This window comes from Sceloporus undulatus, chromosome 6, assembly GCF_019175285.1.
Source record: "Sceloporus undulatus isolate JIND9_A2432 ecotype Alabama chromosome 6, SceUnd_v1.1, whole genome shotgun sequence".
NCBI lineage: Eukaryota > Metazoa > Chordata > Lepidosauria > Squamata > Phrynosomatidae > Sceloporus > Sceloporus undulatus.
In genome coordinates this window covers 9,387,662-9,405,525 of record NC_056527.1, presented here as the reverse complement: position 1 = coordinate 9,405,525, position 17,864 = coordinate 9,387,662, and the positions used below count along the sequence as shown (strand labels likewise).

At 40.3% G+C, this 17,864-nt stretch overlaps 1 protein-coding gene across 1 annotated transcript in view; it reads left to right on the top strand.

Annotated features, from left to right (window-relative positions):
* Nucleotides 1–17,005, top strand: part of XYLB (xylulokinase) — a 123,851-nt gene extending 106,846 nt beyond the window's left edge. Inside the window, exon 20 of the mRNA XM_042471902.1 lies at nt 15,432–17,005. Coding sequence (XP_042327836.1) covers nt 15,432–15,497 — 66 coding nt within the window. The 3' untranslated portion in view covers nt 15,498–17,005. The remainder of the gene's footprint in view (nt 1–15,431) is intronic.
* The last annotated feature ends 859 nt before the right edge of the window (nt 17,006–17,864 follow it).

The following is a 17,864-nucleotide window of genomic DNA, read 5'->3' as shown; positions in this document are numbered from 1 at the left end:
ACTGGTAGAAGCTTTCTTAGGTGGGATTATCTGAGAGTGTGGAGATGTCACGGGTTTAGAGTTGTTTATTAATCCCCTGAGGGCTATCCAGCTCCTACTGGGAATTTTAACATGCACTGTAGTGACAGCCAATAGCAATGACAACAAAAGTAATTATGCCATGTAGATGGCATTGCACTGGCAAAGAATTGTGGATGGGATTAAAAATTGTTCACTATCCTATGCACTGGATCAGATTTATGTGGTTGGTCTCTTCAAGGGTTTCAGATAAGCACACTGTGGAGCTTTACTCCATACTAGCTCTTCTATGATGTTTGGTGTAGGGAAGGAAAGAAGAAAAGCACAAGAACTGTGATGGTCTCCCTTTCTTCTGCACACAGTGATTTAGTCAAAGGATTGTGATCCCAGTGCACTCTGATTGGCAGTGCCGTTACGACACTGAACATAGCCATTTTGGGAGGCAACAAATGCCAGGCATCAACGCTTGGACCATTGTGAAGTAAGGATTAGAGCAATTTGCTAGGTTTGCATAGAAATCTGTGGTGAGGAACTTTATCAAATGCCTTTTGAAAATTCCACTAAGCAACATCTACTGTATTACTCCATTAAGTGTCTGTTGATACACTCAAAAAATTCTTTAACATTTAGTCAGATTACCTTGAAGATAAAATTATCAAATATCTGTTAACAACAAGTCTTACTGAAAGTGAATAAAAATGCTTAAGCAAGACATTTCCTTATATGTACTTTATAATTTTAATTTGAATAACATATTCTAAAGCCTGTAAATCACTGGACTCCTCCCTGGATCCCCTTTTTAAACACTCATGACCATTTTCCAGATCTCTGGCACAGAGAATCATCTTAAAGACATGTTAATATATATGTTTTTAGATCAATACATTAGAGTTCTGTAGGAATTCTTGGATAGATACCATCTGGACCTGGGATGGGAATCATGCTGCCAACATGCATTCCTGGATGGGGATCCCATGTGGTCTTGGACTCCCCCTCCTAGAACCATTTTTTTCTTTATATGCAATCATGTTGTCTTCAACATTTGGTGATCCAGTGAAGGAGAGATTTCCAAGAACTCAGGCCAACAATATCCTTGGCTAGGTCTAGCAAATCCAGGCCATGACTTTTTTGACTGAGTCAATCCATTTGTAATGTAGTCCTCCTCTTTCTCTTCTGCCTTTGATCTGATTGAGAATTATAATCTTTTCCAGTGACTCATGCCAAATCAAGATATGTCCAAAATACAATAGCCTCTTACTATAAGTAACAGAGTGGAAGGTGGGAGGCTAAGCATAAGGCTAATATTTAAAATGTCAACCCAAACATGTACCCCCTGTTCCCATTTTATTTTATGTCCTGTCTGTTGACTTTGGTGTCCCCAGACCTGGGCCTTCTAAAATTAATGTGGCTGATTTCCCATTTAAAAAATCTATAAAAATGTTCCTTATAGACATGATGGCTTCCTCCATTAGCTTCATGGCTGCAAAAGCCAGAGGGCCTGTCAGTAATACACTGCATTACCATGAAAAGTGCAGGAGTAGTTCATAATCTGATGAGTCAGTTTGGTTCTGTTTTTAACAGGGCTGCATCTCCCTGTCCATCTGATTTTGTTCTATCTAGTTTAGCAGCTTTCACTTAAGTGATGGTTCTTTTTATAAATTTCAAAGTCAACCTGAGGTTAAGAGCTGTATTCCTGGGAAATTCTTTGTAAAGCAACCTGGCTAACCCCTAGTGAAGTTATCATGATCACAACCCTACATCATATTTTTAGAGTCTATGAAACTTGTATCTTTGCCATGTAAAGAAATGCAAGTGCAGCTTTTTATAACCCACACATACATGGACAGAACCCTTCACAACTCAAGAGAGGATTAATTCTGTGTATGTTCATTCTGTGGCATATCATTCACATTTACATGTAAATCAGATGATTACTCAACAGTTGGTGGTTATGAACTGAATGGGCAAACTGATTCTACTGAAAGTGTTGCCTTCAAGATGGTATCAAATGATACAAAACATTCTTTTTGTGATGAATAATCTTTGTCAAGACTCCTGTTCTGAAGCCCTGGACCCAAGTGAGAACTATAGAATGTTGAAGTGTAGCTGTGTTGTTAGTTTGTTGTAGCAAAATCCTATGGTATAGTAAAAACTAAAAACATTTACTTTGATGTAAAGTCTTGTGGACTCCAGCTCATTTCAGAGGTATCACTCTCTGTGTGCCATGAGAGCCACAGGTCAATATATGGGCAGTTCAAGTGAAGGATACCAGCACCAGAATCCACAGTCTACCTATCCTGATAAAAAGTGGTCCCAAATTTCCAATACTGGAACACTGTCTGCTTTATATTGTAAGGTCTGCTGAACTACCAAATCTGGACAACACTTAATTGCAAGAAGCAATTAAGTCCCTTTTCTGTTGTAGATCTTGCTGTCACTGTAGCAGATGGGAGGCAGACCTTGCCAGTGCTCTGTTTTAGGCATGCTCTAGTTCATGGTATCTCACTGACATGTGTAAGATTCCACTTGATGGTACAAATATCATGTAACGAGCACATATATTCTTTTGCATACATATGGAACAAGTATGCAAAGGGATCTTGTAGCACCGTTGAGACTAATTGTGTAGAAGCAATTGTAGCATAAGCTTTTGTAGACTTTATAGTCAGATGTATCTGAGGAAGTAGACCATGTCTATGAAAGCTTTATGCTGCAAGGTTTTCTTCACAGTTAGTTTCAAAGGTTCTGCAAGATCTCTGCATACTGATTTTCTAGAATAACATGGCCATGTCTCTGAATTCTATTCGATATGGAACAAGTGTGCGTTTTTCATGTAGGGCTGGTATCCATGTGGATTATATCATGAAGATATCATAAATACAGAGGTGTACATGTGTCAAATTTGAATGTATGCTTGACCTTTCGCCTCCTTACTTTCTCTTCCAGTGTCAAACATCTTGCTGTAAGTGATGTATATTTACATATTCATGCAACTCCTTGCCACTTTTCATTCACAAAGGTTTTCTTACAAGGCTGCCTACACAAACTGTTTTATTTTAAATCCTAGAGTGAACAAAAATAAATGTAGGTAAAAAACTTGCATTTATTCTATTTATTGTACAATAGAAAACAAAACAGAAAAATAGTTGTAGGCTGAGGAATGTTCTATTAAAAACTTTTAGCCTACATTTGAATCATTTCTAGATTTGGAGAAACTGCCTTTGTAGGACAAAGCATAACAAAACTTGTAGCTTCAGTTGGGAGAGATTTATACACATGACAACAGAGGCTGCACTCCACGCATCTGATGGACCAAGGAGACCACAAAAAGTTTATGCTCAATAAATTGTATTAGTCTTTAAAATTCCACAAGACTCTTTTTTTCTTTTTGCTACAACAGACTGACACAGCTAGCCCCCAATCAACATGTTAATGGTCAGGAAGGGTGGGAATGTTAGCTAAAAACAGAGAGGAGACCACAAGTCCCTCACCCTAGTATAGGGTTTTTTTAAAAGATCAAAAACAGCATTTTGAATTGTGGCTGGAAATAAACTAGAAAAAAGGTTGTGGTCCACTGTCCCAATGCCATCTTAGAACAAGGCCAGTTGTGTAGAATTTTACAAGATAAGAGCAGAATCCAACTGTTAACATGGAGGTGTCTGTCTTTGTGCTCTGGGTGCTTGGCAGATGCCCTCATTTATCATGAGGATGTTGTAGTGTAGGAGAGCTGGCCCTGAAGCAATTGATCCTGTCTTCAAATCAAGGGACAAATGAATAGGCTGTTAAAAGAGCCATCTAATAGTAATTAATTTCTGCTCATTATGCATCCTGGGTGGATTTGAATGACCAGCTGAGCCCATTGAGTTCTTTCTGTCTTATTTCAGTAAACCTATTGAGGCTCCCCTGCCCCCCTCCCTGCATTTAATATAAAAAAGAAAGAGGGAGAAGATTTGAAAACATTTCTTTTAGAAAAGGAAGATTAATCCGAAGCAGTAGGCATGACTGAAATAACTGGGAAGATTTTATAACACTAAGTATATGCTAACAGACAGTAAGAATCCATTATTACAGCATTAAAATGCAGCACTAGTTTAGAAATCTATTAAAACCGGAGATGCTTGGCTTGTTGGTTAATTAAGCCAAAAGGCATGAGAAAAGAGATGATTATCTCAAAGATAATCACAGCACTGGTGTTTTTACAAGCCACATGCCCTACAAAATAGCCCAGCAGCATTAACATGTGTGATGCTTCAAGCTTCTCGCTATTTCTGTGGCTGCCATTTGTACAGAATGTTTGGGGCGATCTTTAAACTTTGCATACCTTTCTGACTTTCTCATGCATTTTTATGAGAAGCCCATTCTCTGTTGCTAATACTTAGTCTAGTGTGCTAACCTTAACCCTAAACTAAATCTCTACGTTTGGATGCCAGCACCCATTTAAGACTCATCATAGAGAGGGATAAAATATTGGCAGTATCCAACCCTTAGACCTTTTCAAAGATTCTCTCCAAACACACAACTGGTTGAAAACAGCTGGCAAGCCAGGTCTTGGCAAGCTAAAACGTTTGAAGGTGACACTGAGTGTTTTAGGTTATATACAGAAATTCTGTCAAAGATCACTCCCATTGGTAATGTTTCTGCAGGGCCAGGCTTTACCCCCACCTAGCTTCTGTAGTTCTCTCAACAGAGGTGGCTGTGCAGAGTACAGATTGGCAGGCCTCCTTGCAGCAGCAATGCAATATTTTGCATATGGATCCTGCTTTTATGGGCTTAAAAAAATAAAGTGCTGTATCAGTCTTCATGCACTTTCCACATTCATTTAGTGTACTCCATTTACAAAATACTGGGCACATCCAGACTGCTTGAAAAGTCCCAGATTTTGTTTCAGCAGACCACTTAATAAATAATAATACAATTTAATAATATAATTTATTTATGTTCTGCTTTTTCATAAGGGATCAAAGCAGACTTTTTGTTGCTGTTCTGCAAATACATAGCTCATTTTTAAATGCTGTAGTTTTGCATTTCCCAAATGAGTATATAAGATAGGTATATCTGAATTTGTGAATAAAATTTTGTGAAGTTAGGTTTTGCCATCATCTTGCTTCTTTATTAGGAAGCATGGTGGTTGCCAACCTTTCTGAAGACTTGAGCCCACTTCTTCAGATGCATCTTCCTGATGCATCTGAGGAAGTAGGCTCAAATCTACAAAAGCTCACACTACCAGCTTCTTTCTTTCATTATTCCCAAAGGTGCAACAAGATCCCTTTGCATACTGATTTGCTGGATGACAAACTGCAGACTTGATGTGCATTAAAAACATGAGTATGATCTGTCTACACTGCTTTACTTTCAATGTGATGTGCATTTGGATGAATGGACAGACATCTGGATGGGCACCAATAGTATTTCCAGCATTTGCACACTGCTTTCTATTTTTAAAATCCCAAAGTATTTAATAATAAAAATACGTACAATAAAAGCAGTGTTTAAAAAGATAAAATTATAAAACAATTAAAACAGCAAAATCCACAAAATAGAGACTGTTGAATCCAGTGTATTTTGTTTACACCCCTGCTTGCCTCCCCATCCCAAATACTAGATCTCGTAAGTATGCCGTGTGGGACAATGTTGCTCCATTTGTAAGAGGCTGACCTGTTTCAGGCTGAGCAGGACCTTCCCCCCCCCCCCATCACTTCCACTTTGGGGGAAAAGCCTCTCCTGGGTCTGGGACAGGGACTGTCCATAGTCCCTCTGCCCAATGTGACTATGTAATTTCCCCCTCTCCACAGCTGGCATAGGACAGATTTTTCAATATTTTTAAATTAAAGGTGAGGGTGTGGGGAGATATGAGGTCCCTGGATCATGGGAGGTTGCCCATTCCTACAGCAAGTGTTTTACAATATAAGGGCACAATATAAGGTGTTGGTGATTACCTATAAAGCCCTAAATGGCTTGGGCCCAGGGTATCTGAAGGACCGCCTCTCCCCGTACATTCCGCCCCGCACCCTCAGAACTTCTGGGCAGCAATTACTTAGGGTTCCAGGGGCTAGGCTTACCTCTACTACGAGGAAGACATATTCCATCGCCGTCCCGGCCCTTTGGAACACGCTGCCCACAGAGCTCCGCTCGGCCACCTCCCTGGCTCAATTCAGAAGGGACTTAAAAACCCGACTGAAGTCCGAACAGGTCTCCCTTCCTCTTTGTCGGCAAGAAGATTGGCTAACGGGGTTTTTACTTTGTTTTTATTTATATTTGTGCACAATTTTGATGTATTTGATTATTTGTATTGTATATTGTATTGATTTTATCCTGCTGTTAACCGCCCTGATCTTTGGAAGGGCGGTATAAAAATAAAAATTTTATTATTATTTATTATTATTTTAACCTGCTTCCACACCAGATCTACTTTTCTGGGTACATGTTCCAAGCTTTTGATTGATCATCTCTATTTCAACTGAGGAACTGCGGCTGGTTTCTTACATGGAGGAGGAACACATCGCTGAGGGTGCACGTTCCATCTCCTCTAATTGTCCTGATTTGTCAGGGACAGTTCCAATTAATTCTCTATCCTGCTTTTCCAATTGTTTTTGAATTTTCCTTCTTTTACTCTCCTCCTCCCAGTTTCTCCCCTTACTGTATGCCTTCAGCTTACTTCAGTTATTGTAAACTGAATTCAAAGGGCAAAAACAGTTTGCATTCAGTTAACTCACTAGGGAGATGGGGACAGGAGGGGCTAGAATCTTGCCCCTCTTAGTAAGCTCAGGCAAAAACAAACTGCTGCAGCCTCCTCTAGTTTTTATGTTCTTCCTCAGTAATAATGTTAGCCTTTTTACCACACTCCGATGTTGTTTGGCTGCATATGTACCAGTTTTCATCTGTAAAATGTTGGAGGGCATGAAAGTCTCCCATCATGGGATAGGAAATATCCAAACATTAGCCAGGGCTGATCCTGCTTCACATGCAAGATCAGGATTTTGTGCCTTTAGGGTGTTTAGGCTCCACTCAAGATGGATTACCTGTCACAAAGTGTAAGGTTTTCTTTTTTTCCTTACAAGAGCTTCGCCAGTAACTACTTCCCTTTCTGCCATAAAGCTCATATTGTGCTACTCTTGCTGCAGTCTGCATAGTGCCAGTACCAAATATTCCTACATCCCCTGACCAGCTTTGGGGGAGTGGGGCATCTTTATGCCTCTCCCACACTACTCCCCAAGGTAGAGAAATCCATTCTTGTCCTCTTGTTGAGTCCATCTTGGTACTCAATATGTCCTGCATTTGAATAATAAGCAAGGTCTCATGGATGTTATCAGACAGATCTGTGAAAAGCTATGGAGCTGAAGAAATTAATTATGAACTGAATATCTATTTTATTTATCTTCAGGGCTACAGTATTTTGTTCTCCTGTTACCCTTTGGTTAGAATATCAAGAGCGCATGGCTACAATTATATCTCACATGTGGCTTGCAACAGTTGACTAAGAGAAAAGTACATTTTCCAAACTGCAGTTGGGAATGAGGGAGAGAGTTGTTGGTAATTTACCTGTCACTTACTTCAGAGGCAGTTAGGGACAGGTAACAAGTGAAACTAATTTACCCTCGGGTAGATGCTGTAGATGGAAAAGACCATTGAGTGCAATGATACAAGAAGCAGGTTTGGGCTTCTCACAGTGGTCTGTATAATTACTTTTTGTAAAATATTGCTTCTTGTGATACATTAGGTTCGGCTGTAGCAAAAATCAGGGAATTTATGCTCCAAAGGGCCTTTTTTAATGCATTGTTGAGTGTTCTTTACTTCCTTTGGACATCAATTACAAAAAATAAATCTATTTAATTGCCTCAGGTGATATACTCTTGAAATCTCTGAGAAGGAGATTTCCAAAATAAGGTCAACAGACTACAGCTGCTAGAAATGTGGAGGAATTAGACTTTATATTTTCAGTTTGTGTGTTAAGAGTTCAGATTTTTTTTTTTTATTTCTAATAGAACAAAGAGATATGTGGCACCTTAAAGAGTAATACATGTATCATGGCATGTCCTTTCATGAACATGAAAGCTTAAACAATGATATAGTAGCTGTTGCTCTGTATGGAGATGCAATATTTTTTTTTTGAAAGGGTGTTTTTTCTGCAAGAGACTAATGTAGATATTCTCTAGACTAGAGTTTTAGTTCTAAAATACTTGAGATATGGAAGGAAGCAGCAGATGGAAACTCTGAATTAACAGGCAACACTTACAAGAATCTTGCATGTTGGAACAGAAACAGAGGTGGTCCTACTGTATGGGTGGATAGGGCACAAACCATCTAGTTCTCCCAATTAACAGAGATCAGGTATACTAATGGGTTGTTTGAGTGGGCCAAAAGGCCTGGCTCCCTCCCCCCTGGCCTCACATCATCTAGATTATCTTGATGCTGCCCATCCAAACACTGATCTAGAGGAGCTGGTCTGACCCAGGTTTCTAAGAAACTCCTTGCAAAACTGGGCCGATCAGACCTACCCCCACTCCTTAACTTGCTGGTTCTTGATCTGACTGAGAAGCCTCCTAGTTCCCGCATCTGATGCAGAAACAGGGTGTAGTCAGGTACCCCTTTTCTGAGTCAGATACAGTGACACAGGGGCTTCTCACTTGTATCAACAGCTAGCAAGGTAAGGAGTGGTGTGCTGGTTGTTGGTCCTTGGTCCCAAGTTGGTGCAGGGACAGATGTGTGAACACCCACCCATCCCCATGCTGACCCAGGAACCGACTCAGATGAGCACTGGGGCCAAGAAAACATAGGTCAGCCTCTGCTTTCCTGGCCTGTCTGCTCAGACCCTTAGATAGTGCAAAGGAACAAACAGAATGTAATTGGCTCATCTTTTATTACTTTCTACCTTCATTTTTTGGAGACTTTGCCTTCCACTCCACTAACACAGTAGGTGTCATTGACCAACTTGAGGAGCAATAAAGGTAGGTTAAAGTAGGACCAAGCAATTAAGGGACAGAAGCTGCGTAGCTGTGCTGGTGAATGGCAGTTTGTGAGGTATATCCACTTGCATATAGCAGTTTGGTACCACTCTGACTGCTGTAGCTGCTTTGTTTGGAAGCCTGGGTTTTGGAGTTTGGTGAAGTATTTAGAACTCTTTACTAGAGAGCTGCATTGCTTTAGCTTAAGCAAAGCAAGTTGAACTCGCTAGCAGAGATTAAGAGGTGAGAATACCTCATCAAAACTATACATTCCAGGGATTACCTAGGATGGAGCCAAGATAGTTAAAGTTGTATCAAATTGTTGTTATTGTAGAGTATAGTCTGGATCGACCTTTCGTTAAGCAGTCTCTGAGGTTTACTGGCTTTTTTCATCATAATTACTTGCAAGAATGAGCTTTTGAGTGCTGGTCCAGTAAAATCATGGACAGTTGATAGCTTTAAGACAGGGGTAGGCAAACTGCACAGCCAATGTGGCCCTTAGGGTCTCTAGAGGTCAAATTCTTTTTTTAACGTCCCCAAATGCTCTCAAATGTTCATCATGATTTGAGGTCCACTTGAGACATTTTAGTCCCAGAAAACACCTTTTTTAAAAACCAAACATAAAAGTTCTAGTCAGTGATGGTGTGTATAAATATAGTGAAAATGCCCCCTCCAGCCTCTAGAAGATGTTGCAGGGCTTTTGGGGGGAAATTATTTTGAAGTTTATTGCAACAGGTGTGTCCAGTGGAGGGAATAGCCCTCCAATGTCTCCTAGGGAGCTAATGCAGTCTTCAAGACTCCCACAGGTGCCCTGCCTTAAGATACAGTGCTCAAAAAAACCAAAACTGTAACAATGGTCCCATATAGACAGACCAAAATAAAGCTGCTTTGGGTCACTTTGGTGGTATGCTGTTTAAATGATGCATGTGTCCTAGGAGTCTGGAAGCTGCGCTAAAGTTGTGCTTCAGTTCTTAGGACTGGATCATGGCTTTGGCGCGGCTTCTGGACTCGTAGGACACATGCATCATTTAAACAGCATACCTCCAAAGTGACCCAAAGCAGCTTTATTTTGGCCTGTCTGTATGGGGCCAATGGCCTCAAATTAAACTGACCTGCCAGTTTCTCCCTCCGCACTGATACAGTTCACTGGTAAAAACAAGGCTCTTCAGGTTGGAATCTGGCAAGTAGAGTTTTAACACTTGATTGATTAGTTAACTTAATTGGCTGAACAAAATATTTCAGTTCCTAAGAAAGTGAAAATTAAAACTTTGATCTGGCAGTAGATAATTTTAAAAGAAAATATATATATATAGTAAGCCTAGATTTATTTTAACTATAATTACTGTAAGTATATATGGCACTTACAAAAACTGCATGTGTTAAGTGGTGGCTGAAAAGATGCATCCTTCTTCTCTCAAATAAGAGGGAATGCCTCTTCTTGGATTGTACATGCTGCACTACATACAGAATTCATGTAAAAAGAAGGAGCAGGAGGAATACTTTTTTGCTCTTGGTCCAAATGCAATACTATGCAGATTTAATTGAAAGGCAATCAATCAATTAAAACCTATGTAATCTATCAACTAAGATTTCTTCAGGCCAGGTCACAGTTGTTACTGTAATCCTGTCCAGCCTTGATTCTTTACTGGGACCAGCTTTAGGACAAAGAGAGCCAGCTTTTGCAGAGACTCTTCCAGCAGTATACCATATTTTAAGACTCTAAGAATGGGTACAAAAAATTCTTTATTTTTTCTTACAGAAACAAAGACAGACCCCACCCCAAGAGGTGTGTTTTTTTTTTTTTTTTTAGAAAATTAATAGAGACAAGAAAGAAGGATAGGTTTAATTTTCTCTCCACGTTCACATGGGTATAAAACAACAGCCAAGCATCAGTTATTCATGCTAATGGCTGGGAGACTGGTTGCAGCAGATGCTTGAATTTTGCAAATTAGCAAGTTAAGCATTCAAGCCCAATAAAACAGTCAAACGCACTGTAGCCTTAAATGTAGCCGTTCGTTTCTTCTGACACTTTTAATTTAGAGCAATGTGTTCAACCACAACGCTTCAGAGTATGCCTGTGCATAAAGGTGCTATGGCTTCTTTTTTCCCCTCTTTAAATAATATTAATAATAATACACTGGGAGAAGACTACAGAGCTTACTATCCCTGTAGCACAGCCACTTTTAGCAATACGAGTCTGTGCTATTAAATCTCAGCTGGCACAAAGCAAGCAGGCTTTATCAGGGTTGCAGATAATCAAAGTGAGAATTAGTGAGGCTTGACTATAGATATTTCAGTAAATAAAAGAGCTATTTTTGCCTGACATATTGATGCCCCTAATACAGCCATAAGTGCTTGTTCGGTAGTTTGCTTGTTCCAACATATATATTCAAAGAAAGCAATATGAGGTGCTGTGCTGGGAAGAAGCGGTGGCAATTCCTGTTACAAGCAAGGTGCTTGCATCATTTTTATTTGATAAACCCTCATTCTCTTGAGTCCCATGCCCATGTGAGCCTCCCCATCGCAACAAAGGTCAGGGGGGGAAATACCGCTGCCTTGCTTTGTAATGCCTGTCGGTACATGAGGATTCACCTAAGCAGTATATAAAAAGCAGAATATATGAAATCTGCCATAACACCTTTCAAATGTACATGATACAAAAGGAAAAGGAAGTGAGGAGAGAAGAGGTCAAGAACAGGTATGAATAATAATGTGCATAATGGTTACGCTATAATCAAGTGAAGTTGGAAAGTAGCTTTGGAAGGAGATGAAGCATTTGAGTTTAAACTGAATACTAAAGTAAGGATTGTTCGTGCCACTGTATTTCCCATCACTGTCTATGAGGGAGAGAGCTGGATAGTGAAGAAAACTGATAGAAAGAAAATCAACTCATTTGAGATGTGGTGATGGAGAAGAGTTTGTCTAAACAAATGGGTACAAGAGCAAATCGAATCTGAATTTTCCCTAGAAGCCAAGTTGACTAAATTGAGGCTGTCATACTTCGGCCACATCATGACAAGACATGGCTCACTAGAAAAGGTGATAATGCTTGGAGAGACAGAGGGCAGTAGAAAGAGAGGAAGACCACACACTGGATGGCTAGACTAACTCAAAGAAGAGGAATGAAGTAGGTCCATTGAGGATAGGGAGTCTTGGAGGTGTCTCATTCACAGGGTCACCAGAGGCTGAAGTTGACTTGAGGGCAGTTGACAACAAGGGTGTGTTGCAGTACCTTTGGATGCAGCCATCTATTTCTTTGCCAGAAGCTGGGCAAATCATGCAAAACTGAACAAGTCTGCTTAATTTGCAAAATTTATACAGGTTGCAGAATTCTGCTTTTCTTAATATGGAATTGGGGATGCTGTGTTCCAATTATTTTTAAGTGCTTACATTTGGCTGTAATAGCAGTTTACAAACTACAAAACTAAATAGGTGAGAAAGGGGTTCCAGGCCCCATTGTTTCAGAATGTAAGAAAGTGGGGAGGACACACATTTCCCCACAACACACAAACGTTAGCCAAATCCTGGTGATCAGTTCCTGGTCACACTCCTAGCTAGAAATTCTTTGTGACTTTAAGGGTGGTACATGCTGCAGGAATACTGAACTGAGACATCCTTATCAGTGACAACTTAGCAGCATCTCCATAGAAACTGTCAGAGTCCATCATTAAAATATAGCTGTAAAAGAGCTGCTAATATAAGGCTGCAGAAAATATTTTATACCCTTTTTTAATGTACAAAATATATCCATCTCATATTGCCTCTGCTCTGTCAGTCTCCATTTGTTGTTGTTGTTAGTAGCAAGGGAAAACAGGACAGTTTAGCAGAGGGCATCCAAACAAATAAAGAGTGGAGATGGGAATCAATCTCAAGCCTTCAAGGCCACACTCAGCACTTGTTCTACCCACCTAGAAGCTAAGATAGCCTTCTCCAACCCAATGTACTCAGGATGTGTTAGTCCCATCACCCCCAGCTAGCATGACTACCTGGTGGTTGTCCACAAATGTCTGGAAAAGGTGCTAGGTTAGAAACAGCTTTGTAAAAACTCAGCTGTACAACCAGTGGAACTACACATTCCACAGTATTGCTACATACGGAGAGGGATTGAATGCTTTATGTGGGTGGATGGAAAGCATCACTACTGGCTTAAAGTCTGATTCTTCGGTTTGACAGGCTACTTTTCTGTGTTGAAGAAATGAGCAAAATGTTCCAAGTTCTGATTTTGACCTTCAATACTCTGCATGGTTTGGGTCCAGATTATCTGAAAGTTCAGATCTCTCTATACAAGCCAGGTTGAGTTTCAAGATCTGTGGGGGAAAGCTTTCTCTCAGTCCCATCACCTTCACAGGGACATTTTGTGAAGACACAGGCGAGAGCCTTCTCAGTGGCTGCTCCCAAGCTGTGGAACTCCCTTCCACAGGAGGTCTGGTTGGCTCCCTCCCTGCTCTCTTTCTTTCAGCAGGCAAATACCTTTTTATTCAGATAGGTATTTGACATTTAAATGATGTAGCAGTAATGCCTGTGAATTAGTATGCTATATTTCTTACTTTTTATAATTAAGTATTTTTAACCGTTTTTTTAAAAAAATAATGCTGTTATTTAATTTTTAAAATTTCTGTAAAGGTAGATTTTTACTTAATCTTGTTTTAAATTACCATAAACCACCTTGAATCTGATTCCAGGAGAAATGCAGAGTATAAATTAAATAAGATTTTTTAAAAAAAAGATGCAGCGCTTCATCAAGTAGCTGAAACATTTAAGGAGTTATCCAGCTCCAGAAGCAGCCTCCTATAGCTTTGACCCAGCATTCTAGTTCAACAGAACTTCCAGCAGATTGAAAACATGTAGAGGTTTACAGCAGGCCAGAGAAACTGCAATTATCTCTTCCAGCCTCCAGCCCTACAATAGTTACAGAGGTCTTTTCTGGGATAAATCAAGGTAGAAAAAAAAAACAATTTTCTGTTCCTTTTAAAAGCACAGTGGTGGGAATCATGCAGACTTCCAGATGTCATTTGGACTTCCAGTTGCCAGCATTACCAACCACTGACTGTTTTCATTAGGCCTACTGGGACCTGTAGTCTTAACGACACCTGGTTGCACGATTTTGACCCCTGGTGCCAAATACATGCAGAAATAATCCCGTTTGAGACCACATTAACTGCCCTGGTTCAGTGCTAGCGAATTCTGAGAACTGTAGTTTTGGGAGACACTTAGCCTTCTCTGTCAGGGAGATCTGGTGCCACAATAAACTACAGTTCCCAGCACTGAGCCAGGGCAGTTAAAGCGATCTCAAACTGGATTATTTCTGCAGTATGTTTTGGACCCCTGTAATAGGAGGAGAAGGCTTATGTTCTACAACAGTAAACTTAAGTGATATCAATATCATAGATTCTTTTACTCCTTGCCCTATGTTTCTAAGTGCAAAACTTTCTTGTGTGGGAAGATGTCTTTCTTCATCAGTCCTCTGCTAAAGAAAATATGGATATACTGTATTTTCTGGCATATAAGACTACTTTTTAACCCAGGGAAATCTTCTCAAAAGTCGGAGGTCATCTTATACGCCGGGTGTCGTCTTATAGGGCAGGTGCTGAAACTTTCGAGCCAGACTGGAGAATCTGCGGTTGCTGCATATGGTGGGGGGAGCTAAAAAAGTGGCTGCGGCCGCATCCCCACTGTATGCAGCGACCGTATGAAAGCAGCAAGGGTGGCTCTGTACAAGTACAGTAGAAGAAAATCCATTCACTAGGATTCGTGGAAAGAAGTGACTTAACACACTCCCAATGATGAGGTGAGGGGGCACCTCACCGGGAAGTGTAAGTGAAGGGCGGAACAAGCTGCAGGCGTCCAGGACACCCGAGTTATTGAAAAAAGAGCCGTGTTTGCACTACCGCTCTGATAGTCTTGGAGACAGAGAGGGCTGGGCAGGCAGGGGGAACTGACCAATCCAAACAGGCTTTGTATACAACAAGTTTTCCTGCTAAGTACCTGCATGTCATAAGCCTTTGAATTAAAATTACCATATTGAAATCAAATCTGATGGTTTTTTAATTTTTATTTGGTGTGCATTGGAAGAGGGGTAGTCTTATATGGCGAGTATATCTCAAACTCTATATTTTAACTGGAAAAATTGGGGGTTGTCTTATACGCCCAGTCGTCGTATACGCCGAAAAATATGGTACTATCATTTTTTTCAGAAAGAAGCCTTTCATTACTTCTATGATGGTCATGAAGTAATCTTGTGTATTACTTTCCCCTGCATCTATTGTATACATAAAATGGTAATACCTCTGCTTTGAAGGGAAGGAGAGTTGCCTAGGGTCTTTGGTTGTAGCCTAAAGTGTTCCTATGCAGGCCTAAAAACCATATATAAAACTGCACAGATGATCATGCAAATAACAGCTGCAAGAATGAAAGCAAAGCTAGGTGAAATTCATTGGCCCCTTCAAATGTAATCTCTCTTTTCTGCTTTAGGTCTACCAATCTTTGCTTAAAAGATATATGGACCTTGAGGAGCAAGTGCTGAAGAGGTCAAAGTAACATCACAGAAGAGAGCCAAGAATCAAGCCATCACCTTAAATGAAAAGGAAACTAGAGATCAGAAGAAACTGTGTTTGTAATTGTGTAAAGCATTCCTTCATTCTGTACTTGAAAGAGTGAAATAGTGATTTGATATTATCTAAAAAATGGGCAACAAATGCTGGTAACATTTGATCTCCTTGTCACTGCCTGTCATGACTGGTGCTGAAAAGTCCTTACATCATTTTACCCTTCCATGCCACCTCTTTCATCCTAACAGCTAAATGCTGGACAGTAGAAAAAGCCTCCCAATGCATTCAGCTTGGTGTACTTGCTGGAAGTTGTATAGCAATCCACTCCAAACTGAATCAGTTTCTTCCTGCATCCTGTCAGAGGCTGGATTTTGTTTTAGTTCCAGGCAACAAAAACAGATCTATTGAGGTTTTCCACAGGCTGTGATACACAGTGAGTAGCAGACTATGCAAGCATGGAATCCAGTGTCTTGATAAAAGTAAAACCTAGGGTCCAGTAGGCAGGAGGGAAATGGGAGAAATGCACATATCACCTCTCCCAGTCCCTCTATTCTCCCTGTTGCTTTCCCAGGAGGGATAATCTTTTTAAAAGCTGTTAGACTCAATCAGGGATGTCATGGGCCTGAATCTACAGGAACCTAAGTGGAGGATGGAGGTCTTGGAGATGTTTCATTTACAGGGTCTCCATGAGTCAGGGTTGACTTGACGGCAGTTAAAAACCACGAATAACAATGGTTGCTCTACAGTGTTGGGAGCCTTCCCCTCTAAACACACAAGCACACGCAAGACTCTCACCTCAGCAATCTCCTAGCTACTAAAATAGGAGGAGGGGGAACCAGCAGTGACAAAATCCTTCTCTTTGGGTGCAAGGATCACTGCCATGTTCCTTTTTTTCTCCTCTTCATCCTCCTATAGGAAGAGGCAGGGGAGCATGAGACAAGCAGCTTCTGGCACTTCATATTGGTGATGGCCCAGAAGCCTGGCCCTCCCCAGTCCATACTGTCTATTTAGCTGTCCTTGGGATTCACACTATACTTCGGAGTTTGTAGGTTTGGCTAAATCCTCCTACATGCAGTGCCAAGTGAAGACTGAAAGCCTACCTATACTGTAAAATTATATTGGCTTTATATCAGTTAATAGTCATGTTTTCCCCACAGAGAATCCTGGGAATGGTAGTTTGGTACAATTTGCGTAAAATGCATAAAGGTATCTAGCACACACCTTTTCACTGAACTACAGTCTCATGGGGAAAAGGCATTGCTATTTAATCTATGCAAGTCTGCATTGTAGATTAACCAGTGAAGGATTGAGCAGATCTTTTATGGTTTATAGTAGTAGGTTGTTACATCCTGTGCAGTTTTATGTGGCACTTTTATTCTATAGCCTTTTTTTATGTTTTGTCTTCTATGAGAAATTTTTTAAAAAGAAGCTACTTAAATACGTAGAAAGCTGGAATTGTGGATGAAAAATTAATAAATAAAATTGATGTGTATTGTCCATTTCTTTACGTAGCACTTGATTGTTTGTGCTATAGAACCTGTAGCTAAAAGTAGAATATGAGTGAGCTGAGTTTAGAGTGATGGATGACAGGAAAGGGCCAAGTTAGAAAGGGATGAAGAATATTGTCCACATGGAGGCATCTTTACTATCTAATCCAACACCAGGAATGAAGCAAATATTCTCTTCTTTGCCTTACAAACTATTTGAGTTTTGCAGTCATTTAATTTAAATGATTGTGAAATAATTTCATATGAAAGACTGCAAAAGCCAGGTCATGCTCCCTTATTCATATAAAAGCAAATAAAACCTCTTACTTGGGAGTGAATTTGGAGGATGGTCAGTATTGGATTTGAGGAAACTTCCTAGTGGCCAATTTAGAACAAACATCATTTCCAATAAAACCTGTTGGCTTTGATAGCAGAGATGGTGGGTTTGGTAACAGTAATTGAGGGTCGTGAGCATGCTCAGAACAATCATTTCAAGCTATAGGACAAGATGAGAGAGAGATGGCCTTCCAGCAACAGTTGGTTTGCTTTTTGCTTATGGTAGGATGATGATTGTTTGCATTTGTTGCCCATTTTGAAGTGCAAACTAGATGTGTGTATCAAATGGATTGTTTCTTCGCAGCACTTTTAAAAACAGTATATTCACTCAAATCATCCAATCCCTTTCCATCCAGCTGCTAGTAGTAGTCTCAAATCTCATGGAGGACTTTTCATAGCCTTGAACTGGAACTGGCTGCAATTCCAAGCCACAAGACTTGGTTTGGTACTGAAAACAGACACAGATCACTACCATAAGATCTGCTTCATTGATCTGCAGCTGGTAGTCTACAGCAGAGGAGGCATCGCAGTGC